Source organism: Theobroma umbraticum, unplaced genomic scaffold, assembly GCF_002168275.2.
Source record: "Theobroma umbraticum cultivar Fairchild unplaced genomic scaffold, ASM216827v3 scaffold_81.0, whole genome shotgun sequence".
In the NCBI taxonomy this organism is placed as follows: domain Eukaryota; kingdom Viridiplantae; phylum Streptophyta; class Magnoliopsida; order Malvales; family Malvaceae; genus Theobroma; species Theobroma umbraticum.
Genome location: NW_018397268.1, coordinates 3,001,159 through 3,023,864, shown reverse-complemented (window position 1 = coordinate 3,023,864; position 22,706 = coordinate 3,001,159). Strand labels below are relative to the sequence as shown.

The 22,706-nt window shown below is 32.7% G+C and overlaps 2 protein-coding genes across 4 annotated transcripts; one reads left to right on the top strand and one right to left on the bottom strand.

Moving 5' to 3' along the window:
• The first annotated feature begins 3,619 nt into the window (after positions 1-3,619).
• On the top strand, positions 3,620-10,067 carry PLP6 (PATATIN-like protein 6). Of its 2 annotated transcripts, XR_002445985.1 has the most exons (4): positions 3,620-4,010; positions 4,096-5,462; positions 7,208-7,541; positions 9,216-10,067. XR_002445985.1 is itself a non-coding variant. In XM_021439929.1 (3 exons), the coding sequence occupies exons 2-3, from the start codon at positions 4,350-4,352 to the stop codon at positions 7,475-7,477; spliced, it is 1,383 nt and encodes a 460-aa protein (XP_021295604.1). In that variant the 5' UTR covers positions 3,620-4,010; positions 4,096-4,349; the 3' UTR covers positions 7,478-7,749. The 2 variants fall into 2 exon arrangements, 1 of the variants encoding a protein (XP_021295604.1); XM_021439929.1 differs by lacking the exon at positions 9,216-10,067 and having other exon boundaries at positions 7,208-7,749.
• Positions 10,068-16,127: 6,060 nt separating this feature from the next.
• Positions 16,128-21,534, bottom strand: EMB1144 (chorismate synthase, putative / 5-enolpyruvylshikimate-3-phosphate phospholyase). Of its 2 annotated transcripts, XM_021439834.2 has the most exons (13): positions 21,264-21,534; positions 20,356-20,506; positions 20,029-20,105; positions 19,854-19,912; positions 19,320-19,403; positions 19,124-19,216; positions 18,658-18,738; positions 18,288-18,419; positions 18,004-18,106; positions 17,736-17,830; positions 17,505-17,570; positions 16,886-16,970; positions 16,128-16,606 (listed from the first exon to the last, which is right to left on the bottom strand). In XM_021439834.2, the coding sequence occupies exons 1-13, from the start codon at positions 21,394-21,396 to the stop codon at positions 16,458-16,460; spliced, it is 1,308 nt and encodes a 435-aa protein (XP_021295509.1). In that variant the 5' UTR covers positions 21,397-21,534; the 3' UTR covers positions 16,128-16,457. The 2 variants fall into 2 exon arrangements, with proteins under 2 accessions (XP_021295509.1, XP_021295510.1); XM_021439835.2 differs by lacking the exon at positions 16,128-16,606 and having other exon boundaries at positions 16,906-16,970; positions 17,507-17,570.
• Positions 21,535-22,706: the final 1,172 nt, after the last annotated feature.

Sequence of the window (22,706 nt, the reverse complement as noted above, 5' to 3'; positions counted from 1 at the left end):
TTAAAATATCAAGATTAGTATGTAATTTTGTTTAATTGATATTGACAAATATTAAGATTGTGAAGCATGGATGGTACTTGGAATATTAAGCACATCATAAATCATGTGTTTAACCTTAAAGAGAAGTGGCATAAAGCTGAATTTGGAGCCTAGTTGGTGGCAACTATAATATATTCCAATCCAAGGTTAATTACTTAATGGGGACTTTTTATCTTCTATTTTCTTCCCAAATCAATGACTTTGGTCACTTGTGACTTTGATAAATCCCACTTAATCTAATCATGCAAATGGAGACCAACTGCCGTGATTAGTGGACTAAAAATGCCTTTTGCCTTGCAAGTTATTAGCTATCAAAGACCAGAAACTAAAGAAGAAAGCTCTATATGCACCAATGGAATCCCACAAACATGGATGAGTTTCAGGCCGAATAAGCTAAAGACAATGGAAAATAACAGGCTAACCACTGCATATAGATACTAATGTGAAAGAGGAGATATATTGACTTTCCAAGAGAATCGTAAAAGAAATTCAAAATTCATCTCATCGGATGTAAAATTTGTAATATTTTATTTTACTCAATTATACTGTAATGTCCTCACACTCACTTTGATCCGATCCGAACTTATTTGAACTTAAAATTTCATATTAATAAAAATTTAAATAAATTTATATATCACAAGATTATATTTAAAACTCATAAAACATACCTATTAAATAAAAAAAACTTTTACTTATAAATCGAGAATTTATCTTATCTCTTAATAGTACGAGTTTCGTGACTAATGATCTCTGCTCAATAAAGGAGCATGTGTTGTCTTTCAAACATTTTTTGAAAGATAAGAGTTGAAAAAATTGGAAAATGTTGGTTAAATCTTCGGAGAAGTCAAGAAAATCATGCTATTCCAGGTAAATGTCTTCATCATTAGCACTAAGCTTAGGAGCAGTAAAGCTAGTGGGGAAAGATTATAGGCCACAAGCTTAGCAGTGGGAAGCTGCACTTATCGATGATTAGTCAGGATAACAACACTAATTTGCTGCACCAAAGAAATGTGGAACCGTCTCTATCCCTCTACTCCTCAGGAAGATTGATGGGATTTAATCTTTCCTCAATTGTTTTTTTGGTCCAAGGCTGCATATGAATTCAATGATTTGATCATAGAAAAACTTGTTCATCATTATCATTTATTCAAATAATTGAATCATAAACCTTTTTATAAGTTAAAATGCAACCTTTAACATTCATTTCTCAAGAGATTTTAGACAATAACAATATGGAGAAATTTTTTTTTTAAAAAAATATAATTAAATTTTATGCACATTTGGTTAATGTACCAACAACAAAAATTATAATTATAATTTTATAATTTTTAACGTACATTTTAATAAAATAAATCGATATGAAATTAGATAAACGTACGTTATTTGTGACTTGAATTTAAGATTTAAAGATTTAAAGATTTCTTTATCAATTTCATCGATAATATTCAATCACACAATTCTAATTATAAAATGAAATTTAAAATTCATTTTAAAAAAATTATTGAGTCCATTGAATCATCTTTCGAAACGTAATCTATTATATCGGATATAAAAGATTTGAATTTAAATCCACACTATTCTTATAAACGAAATATTTGAAGTTCGATCTTGCATTAATTCATTTATACTAAAAATAAAAGAAAGAACATATTAATAACTACTAAATTTTTCTAAAATATAGTAATACAAAAATTTACCGAGTTCTCTTTTGTATAATATGCTTTGATCACTTCTTTGACTTTAATCGAAAAATCAACTTTTACTATACTTAAAAAAAAAAGAAAAACGAAAAAAAACAAATTTTATTAATTGAAAGGAATACTTGAAAATGTCAAATAATTTTTTTAAATAAAATAAATAAATTAGAACATTGAAGAGGACTTCACGTCATGAACAGTCCTTCTCAAATCAAAGAACCAAAAAAGTTATTCACTGTTACACGTCTGACTAAATTTTGTTTTGGCTTTCACTTAAAATTACTTCGTAGCCCCAATTATCCCTCGTTTGAATTGCATTAAATTAATTTTATAAAAATAAAAATAAAAAGTAAAAGAAGAAAAACCCAATTTTTTATTTTTACTATTTCTAAAAATTATACTTATAATAATTATATAAAATAAAATAAAAGCTATTGCATAGTGAGGGTGCAATATAGTGTTTTTTTTTTTCAATTCTTTTTGAAGGTGTGAATATTAAAACCAAAAATTAAAAAAGTACTGAAATGGCTTCAAACATGTAACAATACCCTTTTCTTAAAGTTTTATTCACCTTTATTGATTCTATACAAAAGGGTTGCAGATAATAAACTTTGCAGAAAAGGGAAAGTAATATTAAAAAATAATTATTTTTATGGACAATTTTAAGATAAAATTTTTTTAGGTTAAGTTTGTGAGATTTTTTATTAAAAAATTATTAAATAGAAATTACAATTGAAAATTAGAAATAACAGGTTAAAATACTTTATTACATAGATTAAGTATACAAAATAAAAAAAATAAAAAATTATTGATATATTTTCAAATATATATTTTTACTAAAAGTTATGGAAAATTTTTCACCATTAAATAAATATTTATCCTATTTCGAGTATAGATAAAATTTTGAATAATTGTTTTACATATTCCTAATCTATATCAATCTTTAGGTTTGGACTTTTAAAATTAAATTTTATTCAATTATTTTTAACAAGGAACATCACGAACTTGACCCGATGTTTCTTGTATAAGTTCTTGTTTATTTTCTATATATTGATAATGAAAATTTTTTAAATTTCACAAATACAATTAAATGATTCTCATAAGTCTATTAATAATTAATTAATTATCATAAATATACTTTAATGACTTATTAACCTTTTGGATTCTTCATGAATTTGTGCATGCTTCACATTTGGCAAGTCATTTATAGATAAAACTTTAAAGTGTGAGTTTAATTTAAGTAATTTAATTTAAGTAATTAAAATTAATGTAAGATAAATATTAGTTTGGTATATTTAACCAACACTAGAATAGAATTAGACGGTCAAATCGGTAAATAGTAAAAAAAATTTCTTTACAACTTTTACTAGTCAACTCATTGACCACCTTGTCTCCCACCAGTCATCTTATCCACTAGTTTTAACTAATAACCCCCCGGCTTTTACCGAACAGTTAAACGGCAAAAACTAAAAATTTCCTCCTTTACCACAGCCTTCCAAAAAGCAGACTTCACATTTTTATCCAAAATGGAACCCACTTTTTACCCAAAGGGTAAATTTGTCCAAAAAAATTTATATATTTGCCCACAATTAGTGGTGCTCCTCCATTTTTTTGCCGACGGTGGTGACGCCCCGGCCCCACGCGGTTAACGACAAGAGCGGGAGATTATTAAAAATAACATAAAAAATACTAAAAAGTTAGAGAGATTTTCTTTTTACTAATGTTGACCGTTGATCACGGACCAATAGTTAATGAGACAAACTCCACCGTTTGATGAAAAACCAACAAACAATTAGAACCGTTGGTTACCTATTTGGTGATTTGAAAACGGTAAGTGCGGTTATATATAAAACAAATTAAAAAAGAAGAAAATGGTTTTTTTTTTGGTTTTAAAAAGCTAAAATAAACAGACATCCTCTGAACGCAAACTGCTGCTGGGTGTTCTTTCCTTTGCCTCTCTTACTTTCTTTCTTCTGGGTTCTTTTCTTTGTCTTTTTTTGGGGTTTTGGCCTTGTTTTTGTTTTCTTTGATGGTTAGTTAACCAAATAGAAAACAAAAGGAATTATTAATATATAGATAGAGCTATCAGCCGAAGATTCGATAAAAGAAAAGTAAAAAAATTAAACGGGCGAAAGGCGTGGATTGGAAGAATTAGGCTTGGGGATCTTCGGTTTTGTTTGTTTTTTTTTGGATGATGATAACGATTGCGAAATGGGGAGTGATTTTCCATTTTAGAAGCTGATAAATGTTGGTTGAGCATTCCTGTCAAATAAGGTGATACTTACGTTGGAAATTCTTATATACTATTCTTATAATTATTATTGTATTAAAGCTAAACTCATCATTTTACCATTTGCAGAAAAACTTTTCTTCTGGGCGGGCGTGAATGGCAAGGTAGCAGGAAATTATAACTGCTGCTTTCATTAACTCAACTCCTTTAGCAGGAGAGTCTGCGTCAGATACTCTGAAAAAGCGGAAGTAAACAAAGGAAAAGAACAGAAAGGAATTCCAGTTTGGAGTATGCAAAGAATTTTCTCTTCCTAAAGAGAAGAGATTTTTCTTCTTTTATTTTTGGGTTCTTGGTTTTTGTGTAACGTGCGACAGCAGGTAATAATGTCATCGAATACTTCCTCAGAGATGCATGAACCGAGCATCGACACAGATAAGCTGAGTTACGAAATCTTTTCGATTCTGGAAAGTAAATTTTTATTCGGGTACGATGATCATCAGAAGCTATGGATTCCAAAGCCGATCTCTCCAGCTTCTGATCAGAAGGTTGAGCCGTTAGTTCAGCAGGGTGATGAGAATTCCCAGTCAGCTATCAAGAACCAGAGAGGTAAAATCTGTATTTTGAGTATCGATAGCGGTGGCATGAGAGGGATTCTTTGTGGGAAAGCTTTGGCTTATCTCGAACACGCGTTGAAATCCAAGTCGGGTAATCCAAATGCTCGAATCGCCGAGTTTTTCGACGTCGCCGCCGGTTCTGGCGTTGGTGGTATCTTCACCGCCATGCTTTTCGGCACCAAAGATAACAACCGCCCGATTTATACCGCTGAGGAGACGTGGCGGTTCCTTGCTGATAATGGGAAGCGGATATACCGTTCCGGTTCGGGTAAAAACGGCGGTATTTTGAAGAAGATTTTGAAAAACGGTTCGACCGGGTCCTGTTCAACCGGTTTGGAGAAGGCGATGAAGGAGGCTTTCGCAGCGGATGGAAGGAGTTTGACGTTGAAGGATACTCTAAAACCGGTTTTGATTCCGTGTTATGATCTTTCCAGCACGGCGCCATTTTTGTTTTCAAGGGCGGATGCTTTGGAGACGGATAGTTTTGATTTTCCCTTATGGGAGGTTTGTCGGGCGACGTCAGCTGAACCGGGTTTGTTCGACCCGGTTTTGATGCGGTCTGTGGACGGTCAGACCAGGTGCGTGGCGGTTGATGGTGGGTTGGCTATGAGCAACCCAACGGCAGCTGCAATTACGCACGTGTTGCATAATAAACAGGAGTTTCCTTTTGTTAGAGGCGTTGAAGATTTGCTGGTGCTGTCGTTGGGGACCGGTCAGCTGCTTGAAGTTAGCTATGAATATGAGCAAGTCAAGAACTGGAGGGTCAAGGATTGGGCCAAACCAATGGCCCGGATATCCGGTGACGGTTCGGCTGACTCGGTGGACCAAGCCGTAGCCATGGCGTTCGGTCAATGCAGAAGCAGTAACTATGTCAGAATTCAGGTATATTCATGGCACAACACAAGCATGTTTGAAGTTTGGTACCTTCAGATCCTAAAACTTTTATTTTTTTACATTTTTTACCGAGACTAGACAGTTGAACATATGTGATTGTCCTTAGAAAAGTCTGTTCGTGATGATTTTGATGAGGGTTTTTGTCATTGCCAAATGCAAAAGGGACAATGGAAGCCAGGCTGGTTGGAGTTAAAAGGGTCTTGTCTTTTGCACATTGGAATTCTTGAATTAAGGGTTCAAATGTTGATGGTAACGTTTGTTTTTGACCTTGGGTAATTGGGTCATTGATGCTTGTGTTTTTAGTAGTGTAAGGCTTAGGGCATGGAGCACAAGCATGGAAATCTATGCCCTAGTTTGGCCAATGGGTAAACAGAGGGGACCTGACCCTTAGGCAGGCATGGTGGTTTTGGGTCGCACGTGATGTTTTGGGGGCACTGTTTCTTTGGCAAAACTCCTAAAACAAGGCGTTTTTGGTTGGCTCAAACCCAAGGCCTACTGCTGCTTTGGTTGTTTTAGTTAAACTAAAGTTTCATTGCTGTACCTTCTTCCAAGTTGTGTATTTTTTTGGGTCAAAATTGTCAGTTATTCTTTGAACAGGGACCCAAAGCTTTTGAATTGTCTTGAGGAAAAAAGCTTTCACATTTTGCTTTACGCAATAGAAAATTCTTTTGGTCAAAGAGAATTCTTCAGATTTCTTTTTCTCTTTCCATAATTCAATCCATGGGGAAGGCTTTGGTTCATTTGCCAAGTTCTTGCATAATATGGGAATGTTCAAATACTTTTGTAAACAAATTTTCAAACTATAACTACTTGTCATTTCATGCTGTGGGGGATATCTTGCCTTGTTTATTTAGAGCAAGCTTTGGTTTAAGAGTGGTGGGACATCATGAGTGAGCAGAAAATGCCATTCATGATTCCATGTCCCTGGATTCGTTTAAAGGGGTAAACACGCCTTCTATGATTAGCTTAGCTTTTATTATTAGGCTGCTTACGGTAATATTTTCTGCACTGTTAACATGCCAGGACCTGGTGTCTGATATTGCCATTCTTAAGCACATACACTACACTCCAATACAAAGGAAAGAGAAAAAGAGTGGGGAGGAAGTTTCTTTTAGTTTGGACCATGGCCTGGCCTCTCAATTTGTCATATGAAGTAGTCAATTTTCACCCAAAAGAGTACTATAAGAAATTTTGTGGTCACATATTTCCCAATAGCCAGTGATAAAAAGCTAGGCTGTATGCAGGTTGTTCTGTGTTGCATTTACTAGCTTTTTGTATGATAGTTTTCAGTTGGCTAATGAAAGTAGAATTCATAAAGGTGAATGTGGAAAAACAATCTGGTTTGGTCCCATTTTAATGAACCACTAAAGGGGGGTTTGGCAAGTGACTAATGAAATGAAGCAAAAAATGGTGGACTCCATAATAATTTGGCCCATTGGTGTTTTGTTTTTTCTGTTCTTTTGGTCAGTTTCATAGACAAATTAATTGGAAGCAGGGCTTTTGGTATTTTAATTTTGCTTCAGTACCACCTTAATTGTTATGTTTGAAAAGCTAAAACTACAGGGACCATGATTTCTGGGACCTTTTGATTAATTTACTATGTTTCATGGATGAACAAATTATGTTTTTCTTAGTCATCAGTCTTTTAAGACATTGATGTTAGTTTTGTTGTAAATCATGGAATCACTGATCATTTTTTTTTCCTCTTTTCCAATCAATTTTTGGTGTGACAGGCAAATGGGTCCAGTTTAGGTCGGTGTGGCCCTAATGTAGATACAGACCCCAGCCCCAGCAATGTAACTATGCTGATAGGGATAGCTGAGGAAATGCTGAAGCAGAAAAATGTTGAATCAGTCCTCTTTGGAGGTAAAAGGATTGGAGAACAAAGTAACTTTGAGAAGTTGGATTGGTTTGCTGGAGAACTTGTGCTTGAGCATCAAAGGAGAAGTTGTAGGATAGCTCCCACTGTTGCTTTCAAGCAAGCAACCCCTAAGACAAACTAGGAGTTACTCTCAACAAAAATTTGTACCAAAACCTAAAGGAAAGAGAAAAAAAAAAAAACAAAAGGTATGCCTTTCCTTTCCACGCTTACTAATATATTCTTCAAAGTTTCCCATTTTTTATTTAATGTCTCTGTTCAAAGAAAGCATCTTAGTGGACCCTGCATTAATGAAAATGATGAAATGGGGACGCCTGTATTATCTTTTATAAGGAAGATGCTGACATTTTTAATGTTTATAAAGCTGTGAAAAGATTTATAAGAGTTTTGTTGATTTTGTCAAACATAATTTCCTTTTTTCTCTCTTCTTTTTTTTTTCTTCTTATAAATGTCATCATAATACAACAAGAGTGACCCATTTGACCATTACTCCCAAATCCAAATTTACCTTTTCGACTCTTGAAATGTCACTTTCAATTGAATTGAAAACCCAATTTCCTCACCTAATAGCAAAATCAGCACCATTTAGGGCCTGGCCTGGCCATCCTTATAGCTATTTTGCATCAGAGTTTATTTAGTCAACTTACCCTTAATTATCCTTTTGCTCGATCTTCAATAGTTGTTTCTAGCATATGCATACTTTTCCAAGCATCCCAATAAGGTATTAGACTTGTCAATCTTTATGTGCTTGTTACGCTTGAGTTGTCATTTTCTTTAATCGGTTGTTGCTTGTTGCTGTTGTTGTAACATGAAATTTTTAGTTCAAATGCTAATGTTAAAAAAAAATAAGAGGGGGAGGGGGGGTGGAAGACAAGAACAAGGAGGGAAACAGTGATGTGGGGAAGACAGCTCTCCATGTTGTCTGTCGACCGACACTCATCCTTTGAAAGGGTTAAAGGGGTACGATAGTCATTTGAAGGGACAACCTCAAAAAAGTCATTGAACTTGGAGGAAGGGTTTTATGGTCATTCAGTATTAGAAGAATCAATATCATAGAAAAGGGTCTGTCCGTAGTCCGGAAAAAGGTTGCCCTTTGATCATATTATGTTTGAAAAGCTATAAAAAATTCTTTGGCCCATTAACAATTGAACCAACCACCTTTTGCTTTTCCTCTACCACAAAAGACCAGGCATAAATCTTTCAGAGAAAAGATTCAAAACAACATTCATGTAATTTACATTTAATTTTCTTTCTTTTTTTTTATTTTTTTAATACTTACATTGCTTTATTGCCCTTATTTGATTTCATGCACGTGGCCTCAACTGGTCCATGCAATTTTTTGTGATGTTGTAGTTTAGTGAAGCATTTGTTCTTGCTTAAGTTAGAGGAATTATGCGACCAACCCCCCTCATTGAATTCCCTTTAGGACAATTAAGCAACTATTGAAATATGATAGCTTGAGTTTATAAGAAGATTATGTGGATTATATGTTCTTTATTATGCAATCTGTCCTTTCATTCTTTTAAAGATTGTAAAAATATCTGACAATTGTTATGGTAGAATTTAACTTGTCACCATTTTAAATAAGTATCTTGACTGTTTAACATTTAGAGATAGGCAGGCAGTTAAAACTGGTCCAGAACTCTCAATTAATTTGAATAGTGACAGACAAAATAAAGATGGTAAACCAACCCCCTCCCCCCAAAAAAACCAAAGGAACAGCTTGAGCCCTGTATGCTTGTTCATAAAGAGGGGAAAGTGCAAGAAAGCACAAATTTCAATTGCTTTTTACATTGTTGCCTAGTTAGTATATCTGCTTTGAAAGACATTTTCTTACAGTAAATTTTGTTTTTAAAATGCAGGTTAAAAAATGATATCTGAAAAAAAAGGAAGAAGAAGCAGAAAGTAACATAGCAGCTTTTACTTTTTGTAAGTGAAGATGAGCAAAGGAAGAGTCCAGGGGAATTGAGTTAAACAGACAAGTACTGTGAAAAAGAGTTGCAAGATCTTAGTGGGATACTTTGCCTACTAGAGGACAGGCATGATGGTGTCCACTCCACCTTTCTACAATGGCTAGGAACCAAGAACAAAAGCAGCAACAGTCTTTAAGCTTTTGGAGGTCAAACTAGAATCAGGCTGTACAATCTTTGGATTTTTCAAAACAAAAATGAAAGTTATGAGGTGGGAAAACCTGTTTTCATATATTTCTTCCTATTCCCTGCCTTTTTCTTTTCTCCCAAATCCTAATTGTTTTTTACTTTTCATCTTTGCTTTTCCTTATCAATTCTTATTCCCAAACCCTGAAACATAGCCAAAGTGCTTTGTCTGACCTGTGGTTTTCCTCTCCATGTTTTGTCTTTCATCATTTTTAAATTTATTGCATAGAAATTGTAGTGGCGGAGGAGGGATTTTAGAGTATCTTTTTCTTAAGCAACCGACCTTATCCTTTGAGATTGTAGGATTGGTTTGGTGGATGGGCCACCATTGGACAGAGGCTAGGGAAATGAAGGAACCCTTTCTACATGTAGACAACTTTCATTCTTGCACCTTGAAACTCTGTTAAAAGTGTAGGACTCTCCTCTTTTTTGTTTTATCCTTTACAAAAATTGTTCATCATCTTATGATTGTTCGAAGCAAAACAAATTGCAAACTCCTTTTTGTAAAATTTTTTTACTTAATGTTAAAAGAGTGCTGGTGGGTGGTAGTTGATGCTTGCTTCTTTCTTGAGCTTTCTTAATGCTGTTGGCTCTTTTTCTTTTGCCTCCCTACTTAAAATATTATCAAATGATTTGTGTTGGTACTTGAGTTCTAGACTCTACAAGGATGATGGTAGGTGAAAATTCCTAAAGAATATGAGCATGCCTTTCCCTCACACCCTATTGTGGCAGAATCCAAATAGTGGTTTCCATTGGGCATGGCTTCTCAATCTCAAACTTTGAAATTGACTCTGATAGAATATTCCCAAAAATAAACTCATTAGTGTGAAAGTGATTGGGTGAATTGTCAATTTATCAAGGCTAATGAGTGGAGCTTATGGACCTCAACATGCAAAATCAGAAAGATTTAGCTAACAATATATACCCAATTTGTTCATTGATTTGGACAATCAATCAAGGGTATGATTAACATTGTTGTTAGATTATGACTGAATGAATTAATAGAAAAGCACACGTGGGGTTGTGAGGGCAAGAGGGGAGGTGGGGTGGGGGGAGATGTAACACAATTGTATAAGGCCATTTGTATTTAGAAAAGATGGGCAAAAGTTTGGAAAGGGAAAAAGAGTTTCTTCATATAGATTTTTTTTTTTGAATTTAATAAAAAAAAAGGAAAAAGAAAGGGCATGGGTGTTTGCACAACCTTCAAAAATTGACTTATAGCAACTTTCAAGAAAGGCTATGAAAGGAAAGTAAAGGGGAAGAAGAAATGAAATTATTACATTGTGCCTACACCAAATGGGGGGAAAAGCCATTAGATATGGCTTTTTATTTTTCCTTTAGAATGGTCAGCATTTCATTTTACTTGGTCCATAAATTAGAAACCCACCACCCCCCACTTTGCAACTTGAAAAAGCAAAATTAATTTTTAATCTAAGTTCCAAAATTGAACCTAGAGGATATACCATACTTTGTTTCAAAGGGTTGTCTTACTTTTTCTTCTCTTTTTATCTAATTTTATTGGCTAAGTTACATAATAAGACACCCTTGATTTCATTTTTTTTGTTCACTCATTCTAATGTTGATATTCAAGTTTGAATTTTGTAAACATATAAACAAAATGGCATAATGCTTTAAAAAATTTTAAATTTATTAAGAAAATTTAAATAAATTATTATTTTTTTATTACATTCAATAAAATTTTTATATTTTTATTTTAAATTAAATAAGTTTGTATTAACGGTTAATCGAAACGTCACTTATTATTTTATATTTATGTAGTGTTGATGTAATATTAATATAAAACGTGAAAATATCATGTGATCATCTTATCACAATAAATCAACATGTCTTGTCATTATTTAATAAAATATATTAATATATTATTTTATAGTACGCGATACTGACGTAATGTTAAAGTGATTAAACATTAATGTTGGAAATCAAGAATTTCAAGCCTGCTTCAATGGTACATAGAGTGTAAGATATTATTTAATCCCTCCACCTTTTATTTTTGTTTTTTAAAACAATCTTGAATCAAATGGAAAAATTAGCTATAAACCCTATTTCTTCTATTTCTAAAAAATAAATTTAAGACCTTTATCATGTTCTACATGAGACATTTTTACCTCTCCTTTGTAACAGGGTCACTTCAATTATAATCAAATTTAATTGTAAAAAGAGAAAATTAAGAAACAATGGTAAATATAAATAAATATAATGATTATGTCGATAGAATTTTATTGGGTTATCGTCATCTATTAAGATCACACCTTTGACCCTAACTAAAGAAATAATTAAATATACTAAAAATTAAAATAAATATAAAATTAAAAATAGAAGAGAAAAGGAAACAAGACATGCCCAAAGCATCAAATAATTGGTGTTGACCTGTTTCCCTAGATCTATAGCCAAAAAAAGGAAAGAAAAAAAATCCAGCTAGTGAATCTTAATCTCAATTATGAAAAAATAGCTATCAGATCATGGTCTAATCAAGGCATGAATATCCCTTCACCAACCATATTAAAAGCTTAATCAGACAAATTACCACAAAAACAGGCTTTCTTCACAAATTGATTGAAGACCAACCAAAATTCTCATCATCTTCATTTCAGCAACATTCTAACAAAAATGATGAAATAATGTGTGGAAAAAAGAAAAAAAAAAAGCTAATAAAGTGAATTGGGTAAGTCATCCTACTTTCACATAGATGAACCCTAGACATAGGAGGAATCAATCCCAACTTTTTTTTTTTCCAGCTTATTTTCACCCAAAATTCACCTTTGCTTTAAAGCCCTTTTGAGAAGCCCCTTTTTTTGACAAAATTGAATGGTTGTAAACATGTTTAGCATGCCTGTTTTTAGCCCTTAATTCTCACTATTCTCTTCTACCTTTTGATTAATGTAGGGAATGATGGTTGGAATGCATTTGCTAAAAAAAGAAAAGGTGAAAAAGACCCAAATTTGTTTTATTATTATTACATGTTATGCTTACATCAAGATGCCAAAAGGAGACCACAGGATATAATTATTGTAATAATCATGTGGAAAAAAAATATCCCTAATTTGGACCTCTTTTTGTTATTATAGTAAATACTTCCTAACTAAGGCATAAAGGAAAGAAAAATGATGATGAGGAACAAAATTTAAATAGGTTGGATAATAAAGCAAGCCAAACCTAGAGAAAATTAAAGCAGTATGAACCCTAAACCATTCCCAAGTCAAGTTCTTATTAATAATTCTAATTGTATATACCATTACCCAAACTGACAATTAAACAAAATCAGAAAAAATGAAATTAATTTACGCCAAAAATTGATTAAAATTATTATCGATCATGCCACGAATTGATTATATGTTTATCGATCATTTTTTCTACCTACAATTTTTATCAAACCAAATAACATGTCATTTAAAAAAAAATACTAGCTCCTTATATAAACAAAGGATAAGAATATGTTCCTTTTTGTTCTTGTTAGGTCATATGTCTTACAAACTTTCCTTTTCTTTGAAATATACAATGCATTATTAAGGTCTTATACCATCCTTTGTCTTTGTAGTTTAATTCATTCATATCTCTCCTTTATCTCCTCTTGCATGATACATATATTATCTTGTTTTTTGTGTATTCTGTAGAAACCTAACTTTATTATTATTATTGTGATTGGAATCTGCTTTTTCTTATCACAATAATTAAAGGGTTCATATCCTTTAAGATAGGGTTATCGGCCAACTTAATTTCCTATTCACACGTTGCCCTTTACTTTATAAGAAATAGACTAGGATTGTGCTTAGGGTGTCTAAATAAGACAATATGATATTAATATTCTGATGATGACCATGATGGCTTATTCTTCTTGCAGATAAAGACTAGTGGTTACTGATAAACATCAAGAAATTAATTAAAATAAAATAAACTCAATGATTTATTATTATATTATTATTTATATGATTATAAAATATGGAAAGTGTGTGACTAGCTAGTTTAATGGGATGTGAACTGAAAAAGATGACATGAAAAAAAGGGGAATCATGTGAACATTTTTCCTTTTCAGTTTGTATATATTATATAGTCTGTGAAAGATAATTTAAGGTAATGTAATTTGGTGAAAGAATAGACATATCATTTTCTTTCACTTTCAGAAGAAAGATATGAAATATTTATTTGTTTTAATGGCTTTGAATTGAGCTTTTGATGTGATCAAATGGGCAGATTACTAGAATTATTTGTGAAAATGCCTTTCAAAAAAAAAAATTAATTGTTTGTTTTCTAGCAAAAGGGAGATGGCAGTTTGTTCAATCATAGTTGAAGCAAGCTATTAAGAGTAACATATTTGTGAGGTTGGGGTTTGTTAATTATTGAATTCTAAAGAGAAATAGCCTCTAATAATCTTTTTAGGATATGATTGGGAAGCAATAATTGTGTTTTTGAACAAATTTAACTAAAAGTTAACATTGTCATTATACTCTTTTTGAAGGGAATTTGTCACTTAATAACATTTGCTAAATTAAGAAAAATCTGTATTTATTAATTTTTTCTAAAGACTTTTTTGTTTATTTTTAATTAAAATCTTTTTTATCTAAATATTTGATTTAATGGTAAGTATATTATCTCGAATCTTATATGAGATGAATCTTGAATTTATAAATAAAAAATATTTTTCACCTAATAGACATGTTTTTTAAATTAAAAGTACGAATTTATGACACAAGTACTTCTTACTCAAAAACTCATTTGAAATCTTTCTTTTTCAAATAAATAAATAAATAAATAAAAGCTCTCACAACCTTAATTAGAAGACTTTCATGAGTTAATTTGAGTTGGCAGATGGTAATTATTCACACAAAAACAGCTAAAAATTAATCATACTAAATTTCTTTTTCCCAAAGTTTTTCATCAAACTAAACCAAGAAAAATTAGTCTTATAGCTTTTTTCAGAGGTAGGTGTTATGTTCACATTGTTCTTTCATGAATTCATGAAAGAAAAATGCAAGATGCAATGAGAAAATCAACTGTCAGAACTGCAGATGACAGCTCTTTTGGGAAGGAACCCATTGTTCACCATCATTTTGTTTGTGAAGTTAGGCAAATTGACAGCTGAAATTTGCTGTGCATGTTAACCTAACATTAACAAGAAAAAGCTAACCCTATTGAATCAAATGCCAAGTTCTTTTTTATTTTTTTTAAATTTTGAAAAGAAATTCAAATTTATTCTTTTAAGTAGAAAAATATACACATTTATGATCGAGTTAAATATTTGAAGATTTTTTTATTTAATTTTTATGAGTCATTAATCCAACTCGAATGGTAAGATTAAGATCAACCCTTCGACTGGTCTTTTCTTTATTTTTATTTTTATTTTTATTTTTTGACATTTTTGCTAGGAACAAGGGCCATTGGTAGAAAGTATTTGGCCACAAGCTGCTGTAGGTTTGATTGAACTCCTAACTGAAGTTAATGCTGAACAAACTCCTTGATTGGCTGACTTGAATTATGCAGTCATATGCTTCCATTGACCCACCCTAAAATTAACCACAGAAGCCTAAGCAAAGCTATTATGAATATTGAGGGTCATGAAATGTTTTGGCTGTAAGCTTGATTTGGCCACAAATTGTCCAATACTTGACTGACCTGACTAGCCTTTGTTTCCTGCACCGAAAATGGAAGGGAAAGATTGCTCACTGTTTTATGTTGAAGATACAAAAAGTCGGTCGGTCGGTTGAAAATGTGTAGTCATTTCTGTACTCAACATCAACAACAGGATTTAACCATTCATGGCTAAGACAAAATTTAGACTGTATTGTACAGGCAGTAAGTGGACAAATTAAGTTTCAAACATGAAGTACCAACCCTCCCATAAATGTCATAATTCTACTCTTATGGATTGGCATTGCAAGAAGAACAAAAAGGTCATCCAAATTGGGAAGCTAGACTGGCTCCTGAATCAATGGACCTAACAAATGGGTTGTAAGGAGAGTTAGGTTTGAGGTTTATGAACAACAGCTGCCCAACTTTTGTCTTCTCACCTTTGTGGATCATTTGCATTAGAAATTTAATGATATTGATTACAGATCACAATATCACTTATAGAAAAACATACTGTAGCAAGGTCAGGATAACAGATTATTGTAACATGACACTACAGTTTCATAAAAATGGGATTTTGACTTGATCATATTGTCAAGAAAAAATGTCCAAATTCAACTAGAATGCCTTATAGACTGCTAGAAATTTTTTGTTATTTTACCCATTAATTTTCTTTTGAGTGTCAAATCAAGGGTTTTGGAGGAAGGTTTTGAACTTAAAAAAACAGAGAAAAATTATAGGTTACATTACTTTGGGCCAGATTCATCCAAATCTTGACAGAGACATGACTAAATACCCTTCACTCCTTCAGCCTGGTGGCAACTGGGCATTAAATTGTGGTACCTCGCTCTATCAAAATATAACTGGTTTGGTTACATTTGCAGAATTTAGGGTTTATGACACTTCTACAATTGGTCCAGGTTGGTTACATTCTCAAAAGATATAGACACTATGTAAATAAATTAAAAAAATGGAAATGAGACAAGGCTTCATCTTATCAATTTGGCACTAGTCCTTAAAAAGAATAAAAAGAAATTATATAGCATAATAGAAAAGACCATCAAATCAAAATATTTCATAACTCTTCCAACAATCATTTATTAATGTCATGTGAATTCGCTTACAAGCTTGGGGTAAAGAAATCAAATAATAGTCAAGATATGAAAGCAACATTACCATGTAATCATAAAGAAAACACATAACAAGGTTGGGGGAAAAAGAAATGGCCATGAACTCTTGGACTACTAGGTGGATAAAAACCTGAACCTTCTCATTCAAAATGGAGTATTTAACACTTGAAATTAAGAAGATTGGAGTTGATAACAACCTAGATAGATATTTCAGCCACTTTGCCGCCATTCAAGTCTATATATTTGCCGGCTCAAAATTCGGGAAATTCAAGCTCAAGGGTTCTTGTAACTCTGGGTTGATGGGGAACAAATTACATTGTGCATATTGTGCCATCAATTGGTCCACAAGCACAAGGGCTACCATAGCTTCCACCATAGGTACCGCTGCATCACCCAAATCAAATACAGAGGTAATCCAAACTATTGGTGAGATATTGTTTGGAAGTGAAGAACAACAAGATATGCAAAAAATGGGTGAAGATCAAATACGCTTAATACAATTTCACAATCAATGTAAGAAATTCATCATAGTTCTCAAGGAATGTAGCCATCGTTGAAAAATGCAGTTGCAAAAGGCTTGCAAATAGGGGATTACAGAAAAAAAAAAAAGACATAATAAAACAAATCTTGGAGAGATGAGAAAGAAGCAAGGGAAACCTATACCTCGGGGGACAACGCAAGGATCATGACGACCACGGGCAATTAGTTCTATCTCTTTCTTTTCTCGAGTCACTGTGTTCTGCTTCTTCTGCAGAAAATTTCATAAAAAGACACCAATTTTAACTGAACTAAGAAGCCAAAACTGTTTGAAATACATGATGTAAAACAAAATTAGAGTTACAGTTAAATTCCATTTTAATACAACAAGTGTAATTAGTTAACCTAGGTGGCAGAGGCTTTATGACGCTGAGCAGCAAAAGAATAGCAATGCTCATAACTGCCAACTATATCAGAGCATTCAGCCAACTTATGTTTCATCCATAGTCAAGGTAACTCTAGGCTATATACATAGGCAGGCAAAATTAAAGGTCTGCTAGTTCACGAAATTAACAGCCGACTCAGAAGATGAACTCCATGCACTTTGAGTTACTTAGAGCAACAGAAACTTTAGGATTATTTTATGAAAACCTAGGAGGGTTGCAAAGTTCATAGCTTGTAGCTTTATTAATCCCAACAGAACCTAGAAAATAAAATATTATATGACATGAAGATATATAACACAAACTATAATAGCCACACAGCATAGGAAACAAACAAGCAAGCAAAAAGAGATCAAACTTACACCAATGGTAGCTGTTGGCTTGAAAGCTACTCTCATATTTATAATTTCCCCATTGGATATTCCACCCTGTAAGTCAAAATTACAATCTCATAATACTCATGAATTTAGCCCAACAATAAAGGAATTGGAGAATGCAAATAAACCAGCAATTATTTGTTGCATTGGTAATGGGAAGCCCAAAAGAGTGATGCTAGGGCGAGACAGATGGAGAATAACAGATAAACCAAATACCTGTATCCCACCAGAGCGGTTGGTTCTTGTCCTTATATTTCCATGTTCATCGGTAAAGAACTCATCATTATGTTCGCTACCAGTCAGAAAAGTACCTGCAACAGTTTTTATTGACAGCATTTAGAACAAATTTACAATGCAACAAAGCAGAAAAATAATCATGCAGCAAATAGCCTTCAAGTATGTATTCACCCATTGGCCAACTCAATTCAAAAAAATTTTAGGCAAATTCAACAATAGTACCATAAAAGTATAAAAATCTCTTAACCTGCAAATCCACTGCCAAACTCAAACCCTTTGGTTGCAGGCAACGACATTACAGCCTTAGCAAGCTCTGCTTCAAGTTTATCAAAAACAGGTGAACCAAGCCCCTGACATACAAATACAGATTTTCAGTTCTGGAGAAAACTTCCAGGAGACTTTGGATGCTACAAATTAAAGCATATCCATCATTTTAACGACAAGAGCAACCTAAAATTTTAAAATTAACACAGGCCCATGCACTTGAAGCATGTGAGGATGAGGAGAGAGAGAGAGAGAGAGAGTACATACACGTGGGGCATTCCTCACTATGCACGTGACAACGCCACCAATAGAATCTCCTCTTGTCCGAACTGCATCTATAGCAGCAATCATTTTCTCAGCATATTCAGGATTTGGGCACCGTACAATATTACTCTCTACCTGGCAACATTTAGTTGAAAATAGTTAGATAACGGCTACAATAAATTGGCCAGCAATAAAGGGGAGCCAATAATCTAGATGAAGTAGAAGGGTGAAAGTAGACCGAAATGTATAATATCTTGGAATAAATGCCTTTCAGAAATTATGACATCAAATCTAGGGAAATCAAAGAAAAACTCATGTAGCCAACCACAATTAGTTTGAAATCAAGACTTAATAATTGAGATGAGTCCAAAACCTGATCAAGAGTTAGAGTGTCATGGTCAACTGAACCATCTGGGAGCACAACCTGGTGAACTTGTGAGACATAGGCAAGAACCTGAAGAAAAAAAGAACATTAAGAGAAACCAAAAAATAAAAAGGCAAATATTTCAGTAACAGAAGTGTAGTCTGCACTCCGAAGCATTGAATCCTGAAAACATAGTTAAAGCTATGTTTTAGGGATCTAAACATCCTTTGGACACAGGAGACAGATGTTTACAACATGGTCAGGGTCACAGTTATCATTTCTTTTTTCCTTTTCAACTTGGTAGTAAAATCACAAATTAATCATTTTATAAGCGCAAACAAATTAAACAAATACTCCACACAACTACTGCACCAAGTACAATCATTATCGTAACTTCAGAGAATAGATGCAGTGAATTACGATCATATATAACAAGAAAGGATAAAAAGATCAATCCCACCAGCTTGAACCATACCTCAGTTCCTGAAAACTGCTGGAGAATTTTCTTAGCAATAGCCCCAGGGGCAACTCTCCCAATGGTTTCTCTGGCTGAAGATCTACCACCACCCTTCAATTACAAGTTGAAATCAGATACTTGGGTCCAAACAAATCTGCATCTCTTAAAATGATGGCAGAATCCACAATATTGGGATGTTACTAAAAGGCATTACCTTCACTGCCCTGACACCATATTTCATGTCATAAGTGGCATCAGCATGAGAGGGCCTATAAGCTATTGACATTTCGGTGTAATCCTGAAAGTAGAAAGACATCACTAATGAATCTGTCTAGACCCCATAAGAACAAATAACAAAGTCAAAATTGAGCAAATGTTCCTCATACGTAAGCTTTCCTTTAAATTTTTCTCACATGTTAAAGTCATGATCCTAAACTGAAACGATTCATTAGATTGTGCTCCAGACTAGTACATATTTGCACATTGTCTAACTGCTGACTGCTGTTTATTAGTTGCATCATTTGATTAATTAATGAGGTTTCATTCACTGTCCAGAAACAGTATCACCTCTAGAATAGCAAAATGGGCCTTGAGAGGTGTGAAATAGATTTATTTCATATGATAATTCAAAATAGACTGCAAGCATTTTAAATGCTATGCCAGAATTAAAAAGACCAACTAAAGAATTGTTCAAACTCATTTAAGTTTCCCATTTAGACCCAAAAACATATAATAAGTGAATACTCACATGTCCTCTCTGATCGGTATTTGGTACAAATACATGGATTGGTGTTCCAGTAGTCACTCCTGCATTTTGTCATGAAATATCTCTTTAAACACAAAAAGATAATAAAGCTGCGATATGAAACAGCAACAATGATGGCTAACAATAACACTAGAAATTCAGAAGACCAAAAAAAAACCTTCAGAAACTCCAGAATATATGCGACATGTGTCAGTCTCTTTCCTAGGGGTAGTAATTCGGCTCTGACCTGGCCTCCTGCAAACAACTCTTGACTGTTAATACGCAAGGGCGAAGACATTTGCATCAAAATGGTTGAGAATTATATTGTATTTTATTAAAAGAAAGTTAGACTACTGCATTCTATCAATAATAGGCAAACTCTATTTGCAAGCACTACCACAAGATCAACATGAATCGTACACTGCTACCATGAGGATACATAAACTTTCATATATGTGCATGCCATAAATAAAAGCAATGATGCTAAGTTCTCATAATCAAGTACCTTCGGTCAAGATCAAACTGCAAGTCAGCTTCTGACAGAGGAATCCTAGGAGGGCATCCATCAACTATACAACCAACACCACCTCCATGTGATTCTCCAAATGTTGTAACTCGGAAATAATTTCCAAATGTGCTCCCTGCTGCCTGTATCTCTGTTATGCAGCACACTTTGTCAGAATTCAAAAGCTCAACTTTAATTTAGGAAAAAAATTTTCTCATAATATTACAGGAGCCATAAGGACACAATAACAATGTTCAAAGCATAATAAACATAAAATTTAAGCTTCTACATCATCCTAATAAAACCGCATGCCAGAAGTAGTTGTTTTCAGTGGCAGAATTCCTGGTTACTCCAATGCTTCACATAAAATTGATGCAGGCACAGACAAATTCCATAAGTTATAAAACTAATATCGTTACACAGCTTCAGAGAAAATCTCATGCTTAAGACCACACAAAAAGAGCAATCCAATGTAATTTACAAACACCCCCAGATTTCTGGACCTAATGGCAACATGATATCATCAATCTCAATGATGAAAACGCTCAAATCAAATCAATTCACTAGTATGTAAAACATATAGATATCTACATGTATCTCAGCCTATTGTGCTTATTGATCCTAAAAATCACATTGATCACAACATTTCACTCCCAGGTAATAACACACATGCATCACAACTACAGCAACAACAAGCATCCGAACCTAACATCGAACTCTCAACGCTATTTCCAATTCACATATATTCCAATAAACGACTTAACTCCAAAGCAACAACTAGCAAACCCAATACCCAAAAAGAGAAACAAAGTTAAAAAATAGGCAAAAAAAAAGAAAGCCAAGTCAAAAGCAACATATTTATCAACAAAATCCCAATTGAAATGAAAGCTAAAAGAACCAAAACTTACGAAGCTTCTTGTGGGTTCTCGGTTTGACTGAGATATGAAGAGAGGAAAAGGAGAGTCTTTGGAGATCAGAAGAAAGAGAAGGATTGGGTTTAGTAGCTCCAAGGAAAGGCTTGGGAGTAATAGAAGAAGCCATGAGAAAGGAATAGCAAGATGAAGAAGAGATTTTGAGGTAATAAGAATATGAGATTTGGTAGAAGGTTTTAGAGAAGGGAGGGAAGGTGTGGGTTGGTGAGTTTGGTTGTTGGATTTTGTGATTCTCATGTCTGTGTTTTTTTTTTTTTTTAAATTTATTCAGGCATGCTCACCTACCCTTGCAGTTATTTATCTTTAATATTTTTTTAAAATTTAATAAAAAAAACACAGCCAATTAAACATATTTTTCATAAAATCATTTACATTTTAATTTTTACATATGGTAAATGAATAGCAAAATCTATCAATTTTACTTAATTATATTCTATTGTTATTTTCATTATTTTTTTAATTATTACTATTTAATTATAATAAATTATTTTTTTACCTTAATTGTGATAAAATATTAAAATAATTTCAGCTCAAATATATTATTTCTATATAAAAAAGATTTTTATTTTAATATTTAATGAAAGGGTAGGTAACGCACATTCACTCAAACTCGCAAAGAATAACGGGTAAAAACTTAATGAATAATATGTATTATTGGCCTATATCTAGTTAGGGATGCCAAATCGGCATTTATTTGTTGTGTAAGTGTATTTTTAAAATAAAAAATTACATTTTTTAACTAAAAAAATAATATTTTTCATATAAAAAGTTATATTTTTTTATAAAAAATCTTATAAATTAAAAGGTCATGTCATATTATTTAACATTATATAACTATAAGATTACAAGTGATGTTTCATGTAAAAAATTATACCTTTTGGTAATATTGTATTGAAAAAATATCTATAAATTCAAAGATTATGAGATAACTTTTCATATTATTATTTAAAAGTTTTATCTTATAATACAAATGGTATAAAATGATTACCTTTATTTAAAAGTTGATTACATTATATTTTAAGGTTATTTGTATAAATTTTTTTTTTGTATATTAAAATAACTGGGTAAGTCTAAATACTGATGGAACATACAAGAAGTCAATACAAAAAGTCATTAGGTGAATCTAGTTTAATAAATGAGCTTTTCGGTAAAAAAAAATAACTTTTATAAAAAAACATATTTCAAAAATTAATTTTATCACGATTAAACTTTATTTACACTAACAAATTACTCATATATTACTTTAAATAATATATTATTGCTTAAGATCTAGTCGTAGATGCCAAATTTAGCACTTCATCCATCATCAATCAGATCTAATTGTAAAGCGTTAGATCAATGCATCTTATGATCAAATCTGATCGTGGAGGCATTGGTGTGGCTGTCTTTTGATGGTAGAGGAAATTTAAAAAAGAATGA